Source organism: Chinchilla lanigera, unplaced genomic scaffold, assembly GCF_000276665.1.
Source record: "Chinchilla lanigera isolate Chin_1 unplaced genomic scaffold, ChiLan1.0 scaffold00076, whole genome shotgun sequence".
In the NCBI taxonomy this organism is placed as follows: domain Eukaryota; kingdom Metazoa; phylum Chordata; class Mammalia; order Rodentia; family Chinchillidae; genus Chinchilla; species Chinchilla lanigera.
Genome location: NW_004955477.1, coordinates 708,985 through 730,973, shown reverse-complemented (window position 1 = coordinate 730,973; position 21,989 = coordinate 708,985). Strand labels below are relative to the sequence as shown.

Below are 21,989 nucleotides of genomic sequence, written 5' to 3'. Positions count from 1 at the left end.
TCTTAAAGCAAATGTTAAGGATTGAACTGCCAAATGATACTTGCTCAAACTACTCTACAACTGAAACTAAGGATTCTTTAGGGAGGTACTTTTATTCATGATATTCCCATGATTAAATGTATACTCAAATTTGTTTTTTAAAACACATATATTGCACATGTAGAAAAATACCAGAATTCTGGTATCTCTAACATAAAATGGTATCTTATTTAACACATTAACTATGCTATTGAAAATTAATTTTATTCCAATATTTAAAGTCAATCATGTGGGATTTTTGAACACATTAATCTCAAAACATTCCTAAACAAAATGAAAAAACACAGGCACTTGAATATAGATTATTAGTGACAAAAAGTAGAGGCCACAATTTTATGACTAAGGGCAGTTATGTCTTCACATATAAACGAGGTCTTTCACTGATCCAAATATAGAAATAAGAATTATTTACAAAACTTTGATAAAATCGGATCTCTCCAAAATTTCCAACTTTGTAATTTTCACTGAATAAAGCAGTAACCACTGCAATTCCTAGGCCTTTTTAACCAACTACCTTAGATATACTTGTTTGAATTCTCATTTCCTCTTTTTTCTCACCCAGGACAAGCCACCATCCTCATCAAAGATCTAGTCATAGCTTCTATGCAAAATTTACCACTCACCTCAAGACCCAGGGCATGAAAAATGGTTATAATTTCAAAACAGTCCACATTGCAGTAAAGATTTTGCAGCACCACAGGCATCGTGAGTTTAGGAATCTTAATTTCATGTGGTAATATTACTGAGTAAGAATGTGTAAATACTGAACATTTAATAGGAAGCCATAGCATTTTTAAAGGATCAAAGTAATTAAGCATTTTTAATGTTTCTAATTGTTAAATAATTAAACAAAAAAAAGGAAAAAAAAAGTATCACACACACATTTTTACCACCCCAATGAGAATACACAAAGCTTCAGACAGCTGATAGAGACAATTAAACTTTTGTCTCTTACAGGAATTACATTTAATTTGGCTGCTCCCTAGATTCTTGGTTTACCAGCTTGTTAAAGAGTACAGCTAAGAGCCAGTATAATATATATTATATGAAAAACCATTTCAATCTTTATCATCTTTGGCTAGAAGCCTCATGAAAGGACACTGAAGGATAGCAGGGGCAGTCAGGCCTCCCCACGCTTCCAGCTTACACATCGCTGACTGGAAGGCTTGCATCATCCAAGTCCACTGGGTCACTATCTTTTTCCTGAGGGCCATTTTGAGGTTTCAGCATGGCTTGTTCAGTCACTTTGGAAGCTGGTTCTCTTGGAGAGACAGTCTGGACCTTGAAGTTCCCTGGCTTGACCTTGGCAAGAGATTCATGAAATCCTCGCTTCTCCATGGTAAGGCTTGAGACCAGAGAGTTGCTGCGAGAGGCTGTGGAATGTGAGGTGGCTGCTGTTGTGCCGGCAGAACGGACAGTGTGCTTGGATTCTGAAGGGCAGGTAGAATGCTCCTGCAAAAAGCAGTAGTGGTCAGATACAATCATTAACCACAAGGTTAGTAACAGTGTGAGACCTGATTCTCTGAAAAACAACATACACGCACGCACACATAAAGCGGAAGCGTGAGCCATGCAGCATAAATGTGCAAGTTCTTTCCCAAAGCAATGCATTTTTAGGGGTGAGTTAAAAGCAGTGACAGCCAACAACCATTTGCACTAAGAAACCAGTTCTTTCACCAAAACTGAGTTTGGCAGCTTATAACATTTCAAAGACTTAGCCAGCCTAAAGTAGGATACAGTGTTCCAACTGCAACTAAACTGCATTTAAAGTGATGTTATCCGATTTTTTTGAGTCTACTCTCAACTGACAATGGGATTTATACCATATATTCTAGAAAGATAAAAATAAAATGCAGAATGTAAAAGTGAAATCAGGCCATACATTTCTTTAATAAGCAGAAATCAAGATTTTTTTCAAACATTTGTCTAGCATTCTGACAAAACTTAATCCTTGCTCCCTTAAATTTCATTACAAACCAGTAACAACAGTCTTTTTACTTAATTTCATTTAATTTGGAATATGCCATGCACTCATATGGTTTAAGATTTTAAAAGGGTACCTATTTAATAACTCTTAAAGCTTTAATGAATATCAGCTATATGCTTCTAACTAGATCAAATTTGAAGACGTCTCTAAGTATGACCATTCTAAATATACTGCACAATATAGTTCCTAATATACTGCATTTATGTATGATACCATAAATAAATGACTTTGAAAAAAAGCACTAAAAATTACTAGAACACTATAGAATCCTACTACATGGCTAAAGTTCACCAGATATTTAAAATACACTGCAAAATGATAGTAATATAGGGTTTGCATATATTATTAAAACAAAGGTACATTTCAAATGTCATAGTATAAAATTAAAACTTGCAGAAACTCAGCAAATTTTTAGAAGCTAGTTTAATGTCTCTTTCCATTAGTAAAGTTTTATTTTTATTATCTTTTTTTTAATACCCATGTTCAACCTGATAACTATGGTGAAATAGTTTGCGTTAGTGTTGACAAAATCAGTTATGACAACTGCAAAGGGCAGTTTGGTTAACTCAACTTTCTATGATCAGTTGTAAGTAGTGAGTAAGTCCAGGCCCTCTACTAAGAAGGCACGTTTGCGTGACAGCCCACATACGTGCCGCATTCACCAGTTCTTGATGTATACCTCTGTATACAAGGGTTCGACAGCCTTCTGGCCTGCCGCATCTGGAACACAGTGCAAAGATTAGAGTTAACCTATACTTGAGAGAGGGAGGAAAAGAGAAAGTTCTGCTGACAGTCATAGCTAGATAGTCCAATCTGCCCCCACCACAAAGCACAAAACACAAACACCCTTCTCCAACTTTCCTCTTCCCAACAGACATTGTTTTTACAGAGAATCTCATACTTGACTGCTGAAAAAGTCACATAAATGTAGGCAGTTACAAAATTAATACCTATGAAAGTGACTTCTTAGATGTTCCAAAAAGGATGTAAGTAGAATGATAAACAAGCAATAAAAGGTAGAGTTCTACTTATTGACCTGTAGTTATCACTACTAGGAAACTATTAAAAAGCAATATTTCTATCAGAAAAGATTTTAAAAGTACAGAATACCTAGCATATATAAAAAAATCTAAAAAATAAAGACTATAGAGGACATTAGATTTCTTTTTGCTGATGACATGGCTATAATTTTTCATTTTTCACTGGGATTTGTACTTTCAGCTCAGAGATAAGTGATCAAAATATTCCAAAGCAAAATTTACTTTTTAATGATGTATACAAACATGAGAAATATTTTTCTTCCCGAGTAAAATGTTTTTAGTTCTTTTACTTTTCTTATCACAGTACCACAAAGATAATTATGGTAGTTTTCAGACACAGGCTTTTATATTAACTTGCTCAAAAATAAGAATTAAAAGAAAAAAAATAAAAAATCCTGAATGGGACCACTAAAGGTATTTAAAGCTTCAGCTTGTTCAGAGGTCTTATGGTATTAAGCCAATAAATAAACAAACAAACCTAAATGAAAGAGGAAGTAGGGGAAAAAATTGACATATCACAAAACTGTGTAACACAAGAACTAAATGTACCTTAAACAATTAGGCCAAATACCATAGTAAGTGTTCAAATTATACCAAATTGAGACCTACTGACAAGTAACAGTTGCTAAACAAAGCAAGGAAATGTTTATTCTTTAGTTACCCTGCTTGTGCATTTAACACAATACAATGCACAGAAAGTTATGTATACATAACACTACAAGGAAGCATTAAATTAGAAACGGATTATTTTTCGCAAGTCCAATTGGTATGAAAGTCAACATGCAAATAAATTTCAATAAAGAAAGAAACAAGAAGGATTAGGGGGAGAGGAAGGAAAACAACAAGGTGAGGGACCTACAGGAATATTACCCTAGAGAAGGAGAGACCTACAGAAGATGCTGATCTGCCAGGCCCCCGCTGAGCTACAATGGCGCCAGAGACCGCTTTAATCCAACTGTGCATCTCTTCAGGGCTATCAGCCTAAAGGAAAGAAAGGACTCATTCAAATTTTCTTCAAAATTACCTTCTACTTTTATAAATCCAATGTACTTATTTTGCCACTTATACTGTCACCAAATGATTTTAGAAAATCATTTTAAAGCAATGTTAACCCCTCCTCCAATTGTAGAAGCACTTCTTATAACCAAGTTTTGCTGGGTAAGTTAGTATACAGAGATATAAACTGGGCACTTAATGTTTTAAAATCAGACACATCAGAAATGTCAATAATGACACCTCTAAAAAGAAATTAGGAAAAGAAAGCTTTTATTTCCTTTTACCAACTGCTACATTATCTGAATATGCTACAAGAATATATGCCTATGTTATTTAAAAAACATTCTGACATTATTTTACATACTTTTCTTGAAATAATTTTTAGTCATATCCTGAATTCTAAAAGGAGTTTTGAAAGCCATACCCCAAAATACTGGCTTCCACTATGAATTTAAAACCTCACTATAAAATTAGTCCAATTAAACAGGGTCCTAGGAAGGTGCAGATAGATGATGTCTTCTAGATTCCAGAAGTCTATGATTCCTTACCTACATCTAGAAGTAGATCTAGAACTAGATTCTAGAATGTAGAAGTTCAAAGCTTTAAAGACACAGAATGTTTTTGAACCAAAGAATTTTTGAAAGGAAAACTCAAAGCTGGCAAAGGTAGATAATACTTCCATTTATAACTAATAGGAACTGAATTCCAGAAACCAGTTCCACAATATAAAAAGGTTCATGTTCTGATTGTTAAACTAAATCTAGAACTTATCTTATAGAAATCAGAAATTCAGGCAAATTTATGCATAATGATGTTCATCATCACATTATTTATCATAGTAAACGTATGAAAACTATGTAAATGAATGTTCAGTAACAGAATAACAAACGCAGTTTACTTGGCAACCGTCCATAAAATAGAGTATGGTGCAATTGCAAAAATTCAGAAAATTTTTAGTGACATGGGGGAAAAAGACTACAATATATGAAACAAGTAAGATTTAACACTATATTTAGTGTAACCCCACTTGCTATGAGAAAGGCAACACAAAAAACTAAGAATGGTTGCTTGAATGTGGATTGTTTTCTAAACAACCTTTTTCTTAATTTTTATTTTTAAATTTTTCCGTAGTAAGCATATGTAACTTTTATAAAACAAATGTTCTCTTTAAAAACTTTCATAAAAAGTACATTTTAAACTGAAGTATAGGATGCCTTCTATTAGTAAAACTAAGATCTGCTTACTTGTATTAGGAATGTTTGCGCTCTTCTTTTTATAAGATGACAAAAAAAATTATTCAAGTTCCCAAATAAGTGGAAAATAATCCAATTTGAAGGTACACATGTAACATCTAAGTCAGAAGAGCATTTCTCTAGCCAGGTGTGGTGGCACATACCTATAATCCCAGCATTCGGAAGGCTGAAGCAGGAAATAACTGCAAGTTTGGGGCTAGCCAAGTTAAATATTAAGTTTAAGGCCAGCCTGAAGTACATAACGAGACCTTGTCTCAACACTCCCAACCCCCCAAACAGCATTTCCCTCCCTTCAAATGGTTCTATTTCACAATTCATGACAAAGATACTTCCATTCCTAAATATACAACCTACCAGTAACATTTTATATCTTTTTATTAAACTAGTGAATTATATTTGTCATATTTTTACCCTCAAAAGCAATTAACACTATTTGTTTATTCACCTCTATGGTTAGTAATTTCTTATGAGAGGCTCTATAATCTCCACATAAATATCTTACCTGCACATAGAAAGTTCGAGATGTTGTTACAATTTCAAACAGGTTGTCCCTCATCATTATGTCACTGTTATGAAAAAATAATTATCCAATTATATTTAAATAGCAGTAGTTTGATAGTTTTACTTGTTTACTCAGGGTCAAGCATGTGGCAATAAATAAATATTAGAGGTAAAACAATTCATTTAATAAAACCTATTATTTTTTCCCATTTTGTTTTTTGTATTAAATTGTATAAATTTTATGTAGTTATTTTTAGAAAAAGTTCACAAAGCAACTTTAAAGTTCAAAGTTTCTAACTTTGACAGTTTGCACAAGGAAGAAGGCTCTGCTAAGTCGTTTTTTGGTAAGGTCCTATTCTGTTGTACCTTCAAAATACTAAAATTAACATTAAAAGAATTTATCAAATCTGATGGTACAAGGTGTTCATATTAAACTTTTTTCTTTCCATTAATATGCTTTTTATGAATTTTTTTACTTTTCAAATAAACAAATTATACTTTGAGTATTTCAAAAATTCTAGTATATCCCAACTATAATGAGTTAAAAATTACATTAGAATATAGCAAAATATAATCTGTAAATATCTTAATGAAACTAAGGTACTGTTTTGTATTAGTAAGTGCTAGTATCAAGCCAACAAGTTCCTTACCTCTGCTTACATTCTTGGACTTTATGAACCTCTTTAAGTGGTATTACTCGGAGAGGTTCCTTTTCCTGGCAAAGAAGCAAACAGATATAGGACATTTGTTCTTAAAATCCTTTTAAGGGTTAGTTTTCTTATTTGTAGGCCAATGGGAAAATTATACTTCTCTCTTGAAACACATCTAACATGAAAGTTTACCATCTTAAACCACAGAGCATCAGAATATATCAATCCAATACCTTTATACACACTGTTGTTTCAAACAAGATTTCTGGCCTCAATGATAGTGTAGCATATCAAAAGGCCATCTGTTTCAGAAAAGGCAACTATATTACCTGACTGTATTAACTATGAATAAAACTGCCATTTCTATGTTTAAAAAAAAAGCCATTAACCATCAGACTTGGTCCTGGATGGATCCCTATGTACCACTAGGGATCTGGATTTTGATATACATGAAGTGATCAAAATATACAATGAATGTTTAAAAAAAATTTTAATTTTTAATCGAATGTCAAAATGTCATTTTCTGGAATGTCATTTTGATATGAGGTGATCAAAATACACAGTGAATGTTTTTTAAAAATTTTAATCACTACATTAAAAGACATTGCCATCAGTCCCCCTTAAAATATCCTCCCTTGTTTTTGAATACTTACACATGGTTATTGCACTTTCTGAAGCAGTTCTCGGAGTCCTCTTTCATGTTTTCACAAAAACATTGTGATGCTGGGTACCATACACCAGAAAGCTAGCTTTGTGAAAACTATGGTTTGTTCTCATCCACCGTATTCACTAGATCTTATTCACCAGACTTCTGACTCTTCCACCAAGTCAAAATGACCATGAAAGGTAAGCGTTCTCAATCAACTGAGGACTATGAAGCAGCCACAACAGTGCAACTAAAGACACCCAGGGAAAAGAACTTACAGAACTGCTTCAGAACGTGGCAAGAACAATGGGATAGATATGTTTAAAATATTTTGAGGGATTAATGGCAATGTAGCTTGACTTAAATATATCATTATAGCAGTATCACTTTAATATGAAGAAACATTTATTGAACATTTACTGTTGGTAAGCATCCTGCTTCTTAAAAGAGTTTTCTAAATTTTCTACACCACAATACATATATCAATATTCACCAAGAGAAACTGAGGATCAGACACATTAAATACTTCATCCAAAGTAATAAAATTAAATACACAACATAACTGGTTTCTAACAGTATATTATACATTTCATTAAATACTGTATTCTAAATTTCATTTAATGTTACCATGAGATTAAGATATAGCATTATTTTATGTAGCAACAATAAAAAAATTAAACTATGGTAAGAAACTTTCTCTTAATCAAATTCAGTGTTTTATAAAACAGTTTACAGAAATCATACAAAGAATGTCCACATACTTTGTACCTTGTTTCCCAAGATGTTAATATTTTATATTTGGTTTTAAATGAGTTATCTAAAAAAAAAGTTATCTCATATATATAAACATATGCATATACATATATATTTTTACCTAAAATGCTTTAGACAAGGTACAGATGCAACTTTACTACTAAATATTTCAGTGCATATTTTGTTTTTAAAAAATGTTAGTACAAATTTGCAGTATATAATGATGACATTCATTGTGGGAAATTGATATATGTAAGTAATACATCTCAATTCTTTTTCCCCCCTCCCCTCTACTCCTGGTTTTTAAAAAATTTTTTCATTTTATCAGGATTAAATTTATCTATACTTTTAGATACATTGGGCATGCTGGATTACATTAACTTTTTTTCTCTTTCTTTTTCTGTCTCTTTTTTCTTTTTTTGAGACAGGGTCTTGCTATACAGTTCAGGCTGGCCTTCACTCTGTAGCTCAGGGTGGTCTCGAATTCACAACAGTATTCACAACAATGATCCTCCTGCCTCAGCCTCCTGAGTGCTGGGATTACAGGCGTGCGCCACCACGCCTGGCTTCCTTTTTCTGCCTTTTACCTGTACTTTACTTACATACTGGGTTTCCCCTATAAGAGAAATCATGTAATATTTAAGCCTATGTCTGACTTACTTCACATAACATCACTATCCCCAGGAGCACCCATTTCCCTACAAATGACTAAAGTTTATCCTTCTCATGGCAGAGTATCAGGGTGTATTTTCTAAAACATGGACATACTTTTATATAATCATGGTACAATTGGAAACCAAAAATACTCAACACTGATGCAATACCACTATGTAACCCACAGACCATACTGACTTCATTAATCACCCCAGAAGTACCCCTCACAGCAAAAGTAAAACAATCTATTTTCTGGCAGGTTGCAACCTAGGATCATAGCCCTTGGTCGCCTATCATATCCCTTGGTCTGCTTTATTATGGAACAGTTCTTTAGTCTTTCTCTTTCATAATCTTTAAGAGATTTAAAAAAATCCAGGCCAGTTATTTTGTAGAACGTCTCTCAACCTGCATTTGCGAGATGTTTATTCATGCTAATATTGAGTTTACACGTTTCTGACCGGAAACCACAGTTTGTGGAACATAGGACACTATGTTCTTCTTAGGGCATCATTATAAGGTTGTACACAATGGGGCTTAACTAATGTATTACCCTGGTATCTCGCTTAAGGTTACTGTTGCCAATTACTATAAAACTACTTTTTCTTTTGTCATTGTGAAGTATCTTGTGAGGAGATACTTGGAACCTGTATAATACTTTCAATTGCCCAACGTAATTCTGCACATTAAGTTTAAAACCTTGCCTGAAACCATTATTGATATAGCAGCTGAGGTAATTCCTTATTTTCTGGCACAACTAGATTTTCTGGGTTCAGCTCATACTCTACCTGTCTCAGCTTTGAAATCAGTTACTTTTCCGAGAAGTCCTAGCTCCTTTGTTTACATAGTGACATTTATAAATGCCTTTAGAGGAAAGGATCTCTTCATTCAGCATCATCTTTGCATGAAGATGAGGAGAAATGTCAGCTGTTTTAATTTGCATTTCTCTATGTATAGTGATGTTGAATATCATTTTTATGGACCATTTTAATTTCTTTTTAAGTAAATTGTCTATTCATATCTTCATTTTTCTACCTGGTATAGTCCCCTCAATTTATCCTATTTCTCTTTTTTATTGATTTGTTTTTTAGACAGGGTCTCATTTTTTAGTTCAGGCTGTCCTTGAATTGACTTTGTGGCTCAGGCAGGTCTTGAAATTGTGGAGATCCTCCTGCTTCATCCTCTGGAGTGCTGGGATTACAGGCACGCACCATCACATCCGGTGCTTTTTAACTTTTGAAACTATCATGAATTTATAGAAAGGTTCAAAATATAGCATGAAAAACTGACTTTCCTGAGCCATTTCAGGGTGAGTTGCTGCCCTGGCCCACAGTACTCCTCAACAGCTTTGTGTATTTCCTATAAGGAAACATTACAACTTCCAAAGTCAGGAAACTCCCCCATGTCTTCTATTAAAAAAAAAAAGTTCAGAATCACAAACTAGACCTGCTTATGATGCTTCTTCTTTACTATGGAGCAATTCCTGATTCTTTTCTTGACTTTCATAATCTTGACTCTTTAAAGGACTTCAAGGAGTTACTTTATAGAACATCCCTCATATGGGTGTATCTGATGTTTCCTCATGATTAAATTCAGATTATGTACCTTTAGCAGGAATCTCAGAAATGATGCTGTATTTTTCTCACACTATCTTGTCAGGTGGTGACTTTAATCTTGTCATCATTAATGAAGTTCATTTGAATTATTTGACTGCCTGATTAAAGAAGTATCTGCCAGGCTTCTTGACTCGAAAGTTCCTCTTTCCTTTCTTCTTAATATTCATTTTGTAGGTAGGTATTTTTCAACTATATAAGTATCTAATTCCTCAATATACAGACATACATTCAGTCATCATGCAATCATTTATTTATATCTGTATGGGCTCATGGATTCCTACTTTCTTCAGTGGCTACGATCTATTACCATAATTTTTAATTTTGATGTTGGATGCTCTGGTGTGTCCCAAATTTGGCAAGGAGAACTATTTTCAAAGTGGCCTTTGGGTCTTTTCACTTGTCCCTATCATTCCTGAGTATGTCCTTGCTTTCTGACACAGGACATTCCAGGCTTATTGTACATTTAATTCTCTTGTCCCTGCTCTGGAATCTGCCATGTCTATTAAGTTCATGTCTATGCAGTGCAGGTTTCTTTCACCGGAAAATGGCAATTTTCTCAGGGCACATTTATAGCTACATCTACCTGTATATGTTAAGTACATCAACGTATCAAATTCCAATTATTATGGTGATTATCTAAAACACCCCCCCATCTCATTGTGTTGAAGACCTAGTTGAAGTTTGTATTCTTTCTCAAATGACCAGATCATGAGGGTTCTACCTTTATTAGTGGACTGATCCAGGGCTGAGATCATAATTTGATGGCATTATTGGCAAGTGCTAGAAACAGGAGATGGGGCCTAGCTGAAGTGAGTGACTCACAGGAGTGTGACCTTGGGGAGCTGTATCTGGTTCCTAGTCCCTTTGTCTCTGGCTCTCTCATCCTTTCTGCCTCTGGCTGCCAGAAGGTGAGCAGCTCTGCTCTGCCATTCCCTTCCACCTTGATGTTTCTGACTCACCACAGGCCTAAAATCAATGGAGCCACGCAACCGTGGAGCCAGACCTCTAGAACTGTGAGCCAAAATAATCCTTTCTGCCTTTAAATTGTTCAGCTCAGATACAGACACAAAGCGAAGTAACACACCAATCTAATAAACTTTTTTTCCTTTTCCCCATTACTCTTCTTCTTTGACAGCAGGCAACTTGGTTTCAAGTATCTAATAGATAGTATTATCAATATAAATGTATGCATGCAAACATTCTCCAACTCTGCCATCAGTCTCTTCCCTCTGCGTATGCCTTCTTCTCTCTATTCCACGTTGAGCTAATAATCTTCTCACCTTGCAAGGGTTCTTCTTAAGCTACAATGCTTGTTCCTACCCTTCTGCCTGGGCAAAACCTCTTAGAAGAGATGACATCTGAGACCTTAAATATTCTTTTCCCTATTTTCTAGAGCTACACATTCCAATATAGTAATTACTAGCTATATATATGTTTAACTATGTAGATTTAACTTAATGAAAATGAAATAATATCAGGGTTAGCTTTTAAAATGAAATAGCAGGGGCTGGGGATTTAGCTCAGCGGCAAAAGCGCCTGCCTGGCAAGCGCATGGTCGTGAGTTCGGTTCCCGGTACCGGAGAAAAAACAAAAAAAATAAATAAATAAAAATAAAATGAAATAGCTTCTCAGTCATACTAACCACATTTTCAGCACTCAAAAGCCACGTGTAGGCAGAGGACTGCACAGCAGGGATATGAAACATTTTACCCGGGCAGGAAGTTCTATTAAAGTGTTGCCGTGGTACCTTCATTCAAAGAAAGTATGTGGCTCTCCTCTCAACAGTTTCATACAACAAGAAGAGGTATAGAACCACATTCATTTATGCAACAACCTACTGCAGGACTCAGGTAACCAAACATTTTACATGAGGATGCTACTCAAACAAGTGAGAGAGGGAATCTCAATCTTTTGATTCTATGTTCAGACAGGAAAAAAACAGCCTACATGAGCAAATTAATAGTCAATCTGAAACAGGAAACAAAAATCTTAAGGCAGGGTAGAAAAAACAAATATAAAAGCTTAAACGTTGACATTTCAGACTCAGTTGTGTATGCTAATTTCGCCAGTGCCCTCTGAAAGAAATTTATAGATGGGAAGGAGCTGATTTAAAATATATATAAAAATATATTTATAATATATTTAAAAATATATATAATTTTAAAGAGAATAAAAAATTAGGAACAATATAGAATTTCAAAAACCAAGATAGAAATTCAACAATGCTTGTTATATCACATATTGTTGTCTTTAAAGTAGTTGTTCAGATCACCAGATATAAGCATGTATATTTTGTAACACTGGCCAAAAAAAATTTAACATTAACTGTTCCTTTCAACAAATCAGTAGTACAATTATCTTAGCTATCTTGTGTATACATATGTATTTTTTCCCTTCCTTTTTTTTCTCCTTTCCCTGTTTTTCTTTACTTTTGAGCAGTTTCTTTCCCTTTCACAATATCAATTGTACCTTTTGGATTTTATTTACTCTTTCAAGTTCTTACACTAGGGTGACAATATGATGTTTACAGATGCGGGTCTGATGTTTTTCACTTATTCAATTTCTCTAGTTGGATCTATTTACCTATAAAAGCCTCGAGTTTATCTTTCTTTATAGCTCAGTAATATTCCATTGTATAAAAATATCACATCTTTTTTATCTAGTCCTCAGGTGATGGGCATTTGGGTTGTTTCCAGGATTTAGCTATGATGAACTGTGCTGCTATAAACATGGGTACACATACATTGCTGTGATATGATGTTTTCAGTTCTTCTAAAAAAAATACCCAGAAGGGAAATAGTTGGGTTGAATGAGACCTCCAATCCTAGTTTTTTGAGGAATCTCCACACTGATTTCCACAGTGGCTGCACCAGTCCTACCAACAGTGGAAAAGAATTCCTTTTTCCCTACAGAAGGGCTGATAATTTTAGATCTTTTAAGGTGGAATGCCTCTTTAAAGATATGATGTTTTTATTTAAGAAAAATGCTATTATTCAAAAGCATCACAACAAAGTAAACTCAACCCTCAAAACTAGATAGCATAAAATAGTTCAGCAGAATGTAACACTTCTCAAGCATTTGTAAAGCAACACTTATGATGTAGCAACATACCAGTTCAGATTTGAAGTAGCCTATTGTGTTTTCATCCAACTGAAAATATCTCCTCTTCCAGTTTTTCATCTACCAGAAATGAACACAGAAATAAGACTTTGGTTTCTAAAAATGTCAAATGTTAAGCACCATTTAATCATTTTGATATGAACCCACAATTGGAAATGCGAATTACTGAAAACCTCATGGCCCTCCCTTAGTAACAGCATTAAATGAAAGCTCATCTCTCATTTGCTGCCCAGGCCATGAACTCCTGGTTCAACCTGTAGTGGCTGGCTTCTAGGTTTTATTAATGATTTTATAATATTTCATACTTTTAGTAGTCTAAAAGTAAAAAAGAACAAAAAGTAATCTCCCTTTCCTCCCAACCCTAACAAAGTAAAGAGCAAGCACAGGAAATATTATACCACATCAGGTTTCTCCATCTTTAAAATGCATGACTCCTTCTACAAGTACTTTACACACAGTGGTAAAGCAATAAATACTTAATAAAGAGAGTATTTTATACAAACATTTTTTGTCAATGAAGTATGCTTTTTGTGTGTGCTCTAAAGTATCTCTAAGTGATTGACACTGGGTACAGAGAAAAACAAAGAGGAAAGACTGTTTCCTTCAAAGCTCTAATTAACAAGCGCTGAGTATCACAGCCTGGCGAGAAAGGACTCCACCTGTAGAAACTGTACAGTGAGAAAACTCCCGTCCTTGCCTTCATTTCTTTGAGCCCAACAAAAGGTCAAACAGAGCTGGCAGAAATTTCCCTGGGCTAACTTAAGGGAATCAGGTGCCAGAAAGGGATGAGCAGTCAAGCAAAACATCCAATAAAATTTTAAATACCTTTTTACTCCTAGACATTTTTTTCCTTTTATTTTCAAAACTTAAGTTTATTTTCTCATGAAATTCTAATGATTTAGTTCACACAAACAAAACAGGTTCAGAAAAGCACCTGGCTCTTTAGAAATACTGATAAATTTACTTGTTATGCAGAAATCTTCCATGATGGAGCTATGTGGGATTATTTGGGCTCACCTGTAATACCTCTTCTTCAGTACTAGGTTTTGTGTCATGGTCATTTTCTTATGTACATCTTTCTAAAACATACTCTTGATCATAATTTTTATAAATGATTTCCCTTAGAAGAGAAATTGAGAGTCTGTGAGGTTAAGTAGCCCAAGCCCACAGACTTCCACTGAGGTCAGGCCAACCCCAGCACTCATTCCTCCAACCTCAGGAGGCCCCCTTCCTAGGGAAGCTTTTCCCCTCACCCATTCCTACAGATATGGGGAATCAACAGAACATTCTGGAATAAATTTAAACTGTCAGGCTTTTATCTCAATTGAAGGTCAGTGTAAATAGGCATGAACTTACCCAGCTGGCCACAGACCACGGAAATAACAGCACCGCATTATAAATACAGAATAATCCCTGCTCTCCTAATGTCCTTCCCAGCCTGCTAGTCTTCACTCTCATCTTTTATAAAATAATACACATTATCTGAATAACTTGTGAGTTGCTAGTGCAGCCTCATTTTTCATTATTTTATATATTTTGTTAAGCTACTCACCACTGCTCCTTGCTTTACACAGTATCCAGCTTTGATAACTGTACTGTCTGGAGGTGGTTTAGGAGTAAAATAAGGAAGATGGCTTTGTGACCTTTTCAAATTATTTTTGTCAGTACTTTCACCACATTCATTTACTTCTTCTTTCTAAAAATGAAGCAAAATGAATAAATGCTTTTCTTGCTTGCTTAGCTTCAAAACATACTTTCATTTTACGTTTATTTCCTAGCAAATCCTATAGTCTATCTCAGTGTAGTCAGAAACACATTTTTTTTTAAAGAGAAAAAAAATAACAATAAAACAGTTTCAAAACAGGCTAGTAGTAAGGTAGTAATAATTAATACACTGCATATTGTTATCTTCATAGTATTCAGAGTACAACATACAGGTATGAAATCTTGTCCAAACAATATTAGCCCAAACCTTTCTTTTCAATGAACTAAAAGAAACTAGCTGTATACCTATCATAACTATCTTAAGTATAAATACATTTTTTTCTTTTTCTCTTCTTCCCTTTTCTCTATCCCCCATCACAGTTTGTCTTCTCTTTTGAACTATTTCTTCTCAATGCACAGTAGCTATTGTAAATTTTGGATCTTATTTGCTCATTCAGTTTCTCACACTAATGAGAAAAGACAGTGTTTACACGTGTGGGTCTGATTTCTTTCACTTATGAGTACGGTCACAAGTTACATCCATTTACCTGTAAGTTTCCAGTTTATCCTTCTTTATAGCTGAGTAGTACTCTATTACATTAAAAAACCACATCTTTTTTTATCCATTTCTTGGGTGATGGACATGTAGTTTGTCTCCAAGATTTAGCTATTATAAATTGTGCTGCTATAACGGTGTGTATGTATCACTGTGGTATGATGTTTTTAATTCTTCTAGGAAGATACTCAGAATGGGAATAGCTGGGTCAAATGGGGCCTCTAATCCTAGTTTTTTGAGGAATTTTCGCACTGATTTCTACAGTGGTTGCACCAGTTTACACTCTCACCCACAGTGGAGAAGGGTTCCTTTTTCCCCACACCAGCATTTGCTACCAGTTGATTTCTTGATGATAGTCATTCTTTTTGGAGTGAAACAGAATCTCAGTGTTGTTTTAATCTGCACCTCTCAAATGAGCAGTGATGTTGAACGTTTTTCTTGTATATAATTGTCATTTGTATTTCTTCATCTGAGAAATGTGTATTCATCTCAGATGCCCATTTTTGGATTGGGTCTTTGAATTTGGGGGGGTCTGAGTTTTTTCAATTCTTTATATGTTCTAGATATAAGTCCTTTATCTGAAGGACAACTGGCTGAAATTTTTTCCTACTCTTTGGGTTGTCTTTTCACTCTGTTGACAATTTGTTTTGCTGTGAAAACCTTTTTAAGAAGGTGAGATCCTATTTGCTGATTCTTTGTAATATATCTCTTACAGTCTGGGTTTTGTTCATGAAGTATGCCTACACTTACGTCTTTGAGATTTCTATCTATTTTCTCTTCCAGTGAATTAGTGTTTGTTTTTTAATATTTAGATCTTTGATCCATTTTGACTTTAGTGCATAGTGGTAGACATGGGTCTACTTTTAGTCTTCAGCATGTGGAAAGCCAGTTTTACCAGCACCATTTATTAAGGAGACTATCTTCCAGTGAACATGTTTGGCCCTGTCTTGGTTACTTTTTTCTCGTTGCCGGGACAAAATATCTGACGCCCAAAATTAAGGAAGGAAAGGTTTATTTCGCTTACAGTTTGTGCAAGTTTCAGTCCATACTTGGCAGTTTATAAGGCAGAGTGGCACACATGGCAAAGAGCTACAGCTCAGGACGGCAGCACACAGCTGAGCTGCAAGCACACACACCAGGGCGGAATGGGGGAGGAGTGCCCCAAGCACTTCTTCCTCTCCCTTACATATGCAAACTATCCACTCCCAGGCGGGTGTAGCTCTCACACCCATATTCAAACTCTAACAGCCTGCCCCAGGGCCGCAGGAGGCTTTGGGGGGACACACAGACAAAAACCATAACAGGCCCCTTTGTCAAAGATAAGGTGGCTGAGTGTGTTTGGGGTTGTGTCTGCATCTTCTATTCTGTTCCACTGATCTTTAGGCCTTTTTTTTTTTGCCTGGACAATGCTGATTTTATCACAGTAACTCTGTAGTATAATTTCACGTCTGGGAGGAACACAGATTTTGAAATGAGGAGTTTTCTAATTAATCTGAGATACTTCAAGGCCAGCATGGACTGGCATCTTTTTTTTTTTTGTACTGGGAATCGAACTCAGGACCTTATGTTTGCTAGGCAGGCGCTTATGCAGCTGAGCTACATCCCTGGCTAATCTGAGATAATTGTAACTTTCTTATTGATCAAAGCACAAATTTCTACTTCTGAGATTATATAAAAGTCCCGGCACTAGTGCTTTTTTGGGGGGAGGAATTTTTATTTTGAAATAATTACACTGCTTCACAGAAAATTATAAAAAGTAAAAACTAAAAAAGCAGGGGACCATAGGAGGTCTTATGTACCCTTCAACAAGATTTCCCTAACAGGAAAACTGCATATAGAGTATATATAGAATATAGTACCTAGACCAAGAAACTGACACCAGTGTATCACAAATCTTATTTTGAGTACACCAGCATTATACACACTCATTTGCCTACTGCACATATATAGTTCTATGTAACTTTATCACATGTGCAGATTTGACCACAACTGCAATCAGAATCATTCACAAGGCTTCTTTGTGCTACTCTTTCAGAGATTATAGCTTAATCCTGTACAACCACTAATTTGTTTTCTATAATTCTGGTATTTTGAGAATATAAGTGAAAATACACATAAGGTAATATTTTGGGATTGGTTCTTCTTACTCAGCACAATTCTGTGAAGATCTGTTCAGTTTCTTTCTTGAATCAATACTTCATTCTTTTTTACTGCTGTACTTCACGATGTAAACTACCACTTATTTGACCATTCACCCATTAATGAGTATGTGAGATCAATCTTACATGTGTAAACATCGTATTATCTCCTAGTGTAAGAAGTTGAAAATGTACAACATATCAACACTGGGAAATTGAAAGAAATTGTTCAAAAGGAAAGAAAAACTGGGATGGGGGAAAAGACAGAAGAAGGAAGGGAAAAGGAAAACTACACACACACACACACACACACACACACACACACACGATAGTTAACACAGTTATACTACTAATTTCTATTAGTTCACTGAAAAGAAACATTTGTCCTTATATCATCTGATCAGTTTTTCATACCTGTATCTTATAATCTCAGCAATTACTTTGAAGACAATAATAAGCAATGTAGTAACCATTGTTACTGCCCTTCTACCTTGGTTTCAAATTTTCTATCATTGTTTTTACTGCTTTTTCTCTTTAAAAGAAAAAAAAAAGAGTATGTAAATTGTTTCTAGCTCTTGGCTATTAGGAATAAAGCTTCTATGAACACTTATATACAGATTTTTCTCTGAACACAATCATCCTTTTCTTTTCGTCTTGGTCTTTTGAGACAGGTAATTGCTATGTAGTTTAGGCTAGCCTTGAACTCATTATGGAGGCCATGCTGGCCTCAAAATCCTCCTGCCTCAGTCTCCCAAGTGCTGGGATTATTCCACAATGTGAAGCTAATCATCTATTTCTTTATATAAAAAGAAAAAAATTCAAAACAAGATAATAGGGGAGTAACAATAATTAGTACACTGCATACTGTTATCCTCACAGTAATTACTCTGGGGTCATCCATTTCTTTAGCATAAATGGCTAGGAGTGCAAATGCTGGGTTGTCTAGCAACTGGAAATTTACTTTTATAAAACAACATTCCCACCAGTAATGGAGAGATCCTATTTCTCATTTCTGTTAGTGTTTCTACTGACAACAATTTTTATTTTACCCATTCTGCCAAGTATGGTATCTCATTGTGGTCTTAAAGTATGCTTCCCTCCTGGCTACTAATGGTAACCATCATTTCACTTGCATATCAGTATATTATTTCATGTTTTGTTTTTCTGAACGTCTGTTCATGAATTTTTTCCATTTTCTAATTGGGGTTTTTGTTTTTTGAATTGTTGAGTTTTGAGAGTCTTTGTAATTTCTTGATATAAGTCTTTGGTTGGCTTTGTTGGCTATGAGGCTAACAATATTTGCTCCCAGTGTGTAGCTTTTCACTTTTGGAACACAGTCCTTTACAAAGCAATTTTAAAACTTGATGAGGTTCCATTTACCCCTCATTTTCCTTTATAGACTATGCTTTAGATGCCAAGTCTCAAAAATTCCTTGCCTAGTCATAGATCCTAAAGATTTTCTCCTATGGTTTCCTAAAAGTATTGTAGTTTTATGTTTTACATGTAAGCCAAGTGTTTTTTAAAACTATACACAGGATTTCAGGTTCCTCAAAGCATTGCTTCCTGTTTTTTTATGACATCAAATACTACAGAATCTCATAAATAAGCCAAGGGTTTATTTTCAGGAACTCCTAAAATTCAGGAGAAGAACTAAGTCCTAAATGTGATACATATCTTGAGGAATTTTTAACCTGTTCTACATTTAGACAGGTCAAAACAACAGTATGTACTTGTAATGCTAGTATTTAACTCACTGCTTACTCAATATTTACTGCATTTATAATGCAAGTAACATTTAACATTTTCTTGATACTACATGTCTAAATGCTTTCACAATGAGTAGATACTACTTGATAATTTTTAAACACTATACTGCAAAATAGTAAATCAATACAACTACTTGGAAGTTTTAAAAATGGCATCTTACATAGAATCCAAATTAAATTAGTCACAGATAAAAATTACTACATTATCTTAATACAACTACAGGCAAATAATCTAGCACGTCAATGCAAGTCATAATACAAATAAAAACAGCTTAGTCTAGCTATAATTAGAAGTTCAACAGGTTAAACCATTGCTTTTTGAAAAACCTAATACATATACAATGCTATTTTATTTTTTTATTAAACTTTGCTAACAACTGCAAACTGTCAAAAGAGCAGGGATTTTTATTCACTGATACACCCTTTTTTAAGCATAAAGAAAGCATTCAACAGCTAAATAATGTTGTGTAATTTTTCCTTCCATTAATAATCCTCTGCTGGCAAAAAATCTGAAATATAGTATATAATTTGATTTAAAAGATTTCTAAAGTATCAAAGTCTTCTAAGTACAAAAGACATAAATGTAATAAAAAAGCCCAGCATTGACAATAACACTTTAAAAACTTATTTATTTATTCATTTATTTATTGGTACCAGGAATCGAACTCAGGACCTTGTGCTTGCCAAGCAGACACTTGTGCCACTGAGCTATAACCACAACCCTTAAAAAACTTATTGACAAACTCATTCTATCAATAGCAACACAAGAAAACTTAAACTCATACAGATGTTTTAATGTCATAAAAATTGTTTATAAATTTGTATTTTTCCTAATATGCAAGTGAGACTTACTTTTAGCATATCATACTTTTGGGGCATAATTAAGAAAAATTCTAATCCTTTAGCTCACCTACTCCAGGTTGTTGAAAAGTCAGTCTTAAAAAATTAAACATATTTGCAAACTGTGACTCAGCAATTTTATTTCTAAGGGTTTACCCTTTTGAAAATAAAGTTTAAACTATAAGAAGTTCATCCTTAGAAAAAGAGAAGAAAAAGAGAAACAGAACTCTATACTGGATTTGAAAATTATGGAAAATCCTTGGCAGAACTACTCTGTAGTCATGAAAAATAACTTAGAATATGATCTGATGTCCAGGAAAACATTCATGATAAGTGAAAAACTATTTACAAATAGTTTTTGTAACTATTTGTAAATATGCAACTCATATCTCCATTTCTGGGGGAGTACAGAGTACACAGGCGAAGGCTTCTAGACACACGAAAAGCATTAAATGCTGTTTATCTGTGATACACCTTTTTTTTTTTTTTTTTACACTAAACATACACTTTTGGAATAGGAAACAATAGGTTTCGTAGTAACTGAGTATTTTATTACTTTAGAAAAGATGTGGTGTTTTAGTTTGGATGACAAAAAAGAATTAACTGATTACCTGAGTTGGAGTAATGATAGGTACACCACCAACAATATCAGTTCTGTAAGACACTTGTTTTTTCCCACATTCACCTTGGCGATTTAGGTTATCAGAATTAAGCTGTGAGTCTGGCTGCTTTGGTACCTAAAATAGTACATAAGATGAACCATTTTATCATCAGATTTATATAGGCAATCCTCTTTTATCACAGAATTACCAACTGTCTACTTATATATATAACTGAAAAAAGTATATATAAACTGTTTACAGTGTATATGCATGCTCTTTTAAGTTCTCATATTATTATTCTGTTCTACTAACATTTTATAATACAGCTGTCACTTGCTAAGTACTTCCTGCACAGGTATTTCACATATCTCCTCATTTTTCCTCCCACCAACACCATGCAGCGGCCCTACCCCATTTGAGAAGTAAGGAACACAGGCTCAAAGGCACTAGGGAACATAGGTGGAGATCCAGGTTATACTACATTTTAGCCAAATTTGTGTAACTCTCTTCCAAATCCAACCACTATGCTCTGGAATACAGACCCTGTTTGTTAGAACACTTAAACTCTTTGCCGCTATCTTCCCTTTCTTTCATTCCTACTAGTGATCTAGAAAGTCTCAAGGACAGGGATTGTAACACACTTATCTTTACGGGCTTCAAAACAATGTATTACCAAATACATAGTAAGTAATGAATAAGGGTTGAAAGACTGACTTGAACTAATCCAAAAGCAGCAGAATAAAACTCTGCACACAAATCAAAAATCAAAACATGAAAAGTAACAAAATTTTTTATAAGAGAGAAGATGGCCACCCAGGGTGTGAAAGCAAGGGTGAGTGGGTGGGTGTCTCCATATTGGTGCTGAAGAAAAGCACTTATCCTGACATAGGGGTGAAAGACAAAGTCTGATATAGGAAGATAAACAAACAAAAAATTTAGCTAGACTAAAATCCAGTATTCAGGATGTGTGTGATGGGAAAGCAGACCACTCCTGGACCATGGAACCTCACCCTCCGCATCAGAGCAGGCATCCTAGGAGAGGACTGGACTGAGAAGGATCTGGTCCTTTGGTGATGGTCTGGCCAAATGAATAGACTCACAATTACTATTAACTCTTGACAGCATGGCAAG

General features: G+C 34.6%; 1 protein-coding gene across 9 annotated transcripts in view; it reads right to left on the bottom strand.

Annotated features, from left to right (window-relative positions):
• Positions 1-579: 579 nt before the first annotated feature.
• Plekha1 (pleckstrin homology domain containing, family A (phosphoinositide binding specific) member 1) overlaps positions 580-21,989 on the bottom strand; it is a 70,755-nt gene continuing 49,345 nt past the window's right edge. For 2 of the 9 annotated variants that reach the window (XM_005401937.2, XM_005401945.2), the window contains 7 exons: positions 20,868-20,993; positions 14,805-14,948; positions 13,244-13,312; positions 6,467-6,531; positions 5,818-5,881; positions 3,937-4,047; positions 580-1,491 (listed from right to left, as the gene is read on the bottom strand). In XM_005401937.2, coding sequence (XP_005401994.1) covers positions 1,183-1,491; positions 3,937-4,047; positions 5,818-5,881; positions 6,467-6,531; positions 13,244-13,312; positions 14,805-14,948; positions 20,868-20,993 — 888 coding nt within the window. In that variant the 3' untranslated portion in view covers positions 580-1,182. Of the gene's footprint in view, positions 1,492-2,675; positions 2,747-3,925; positions 4,048-5,817; positions 5,882-6,466; positions 6,532-13,243; positions 13,313-14,804; positions 14,949-20,867; positions 20,994-21,989 lie in introns of all 9 variants that reach the window. The other 7 variants (XM_005401940.2, XM_005401942.2, XM_005401941.2 and 4 more) reach the window with 7 other exon arrangements.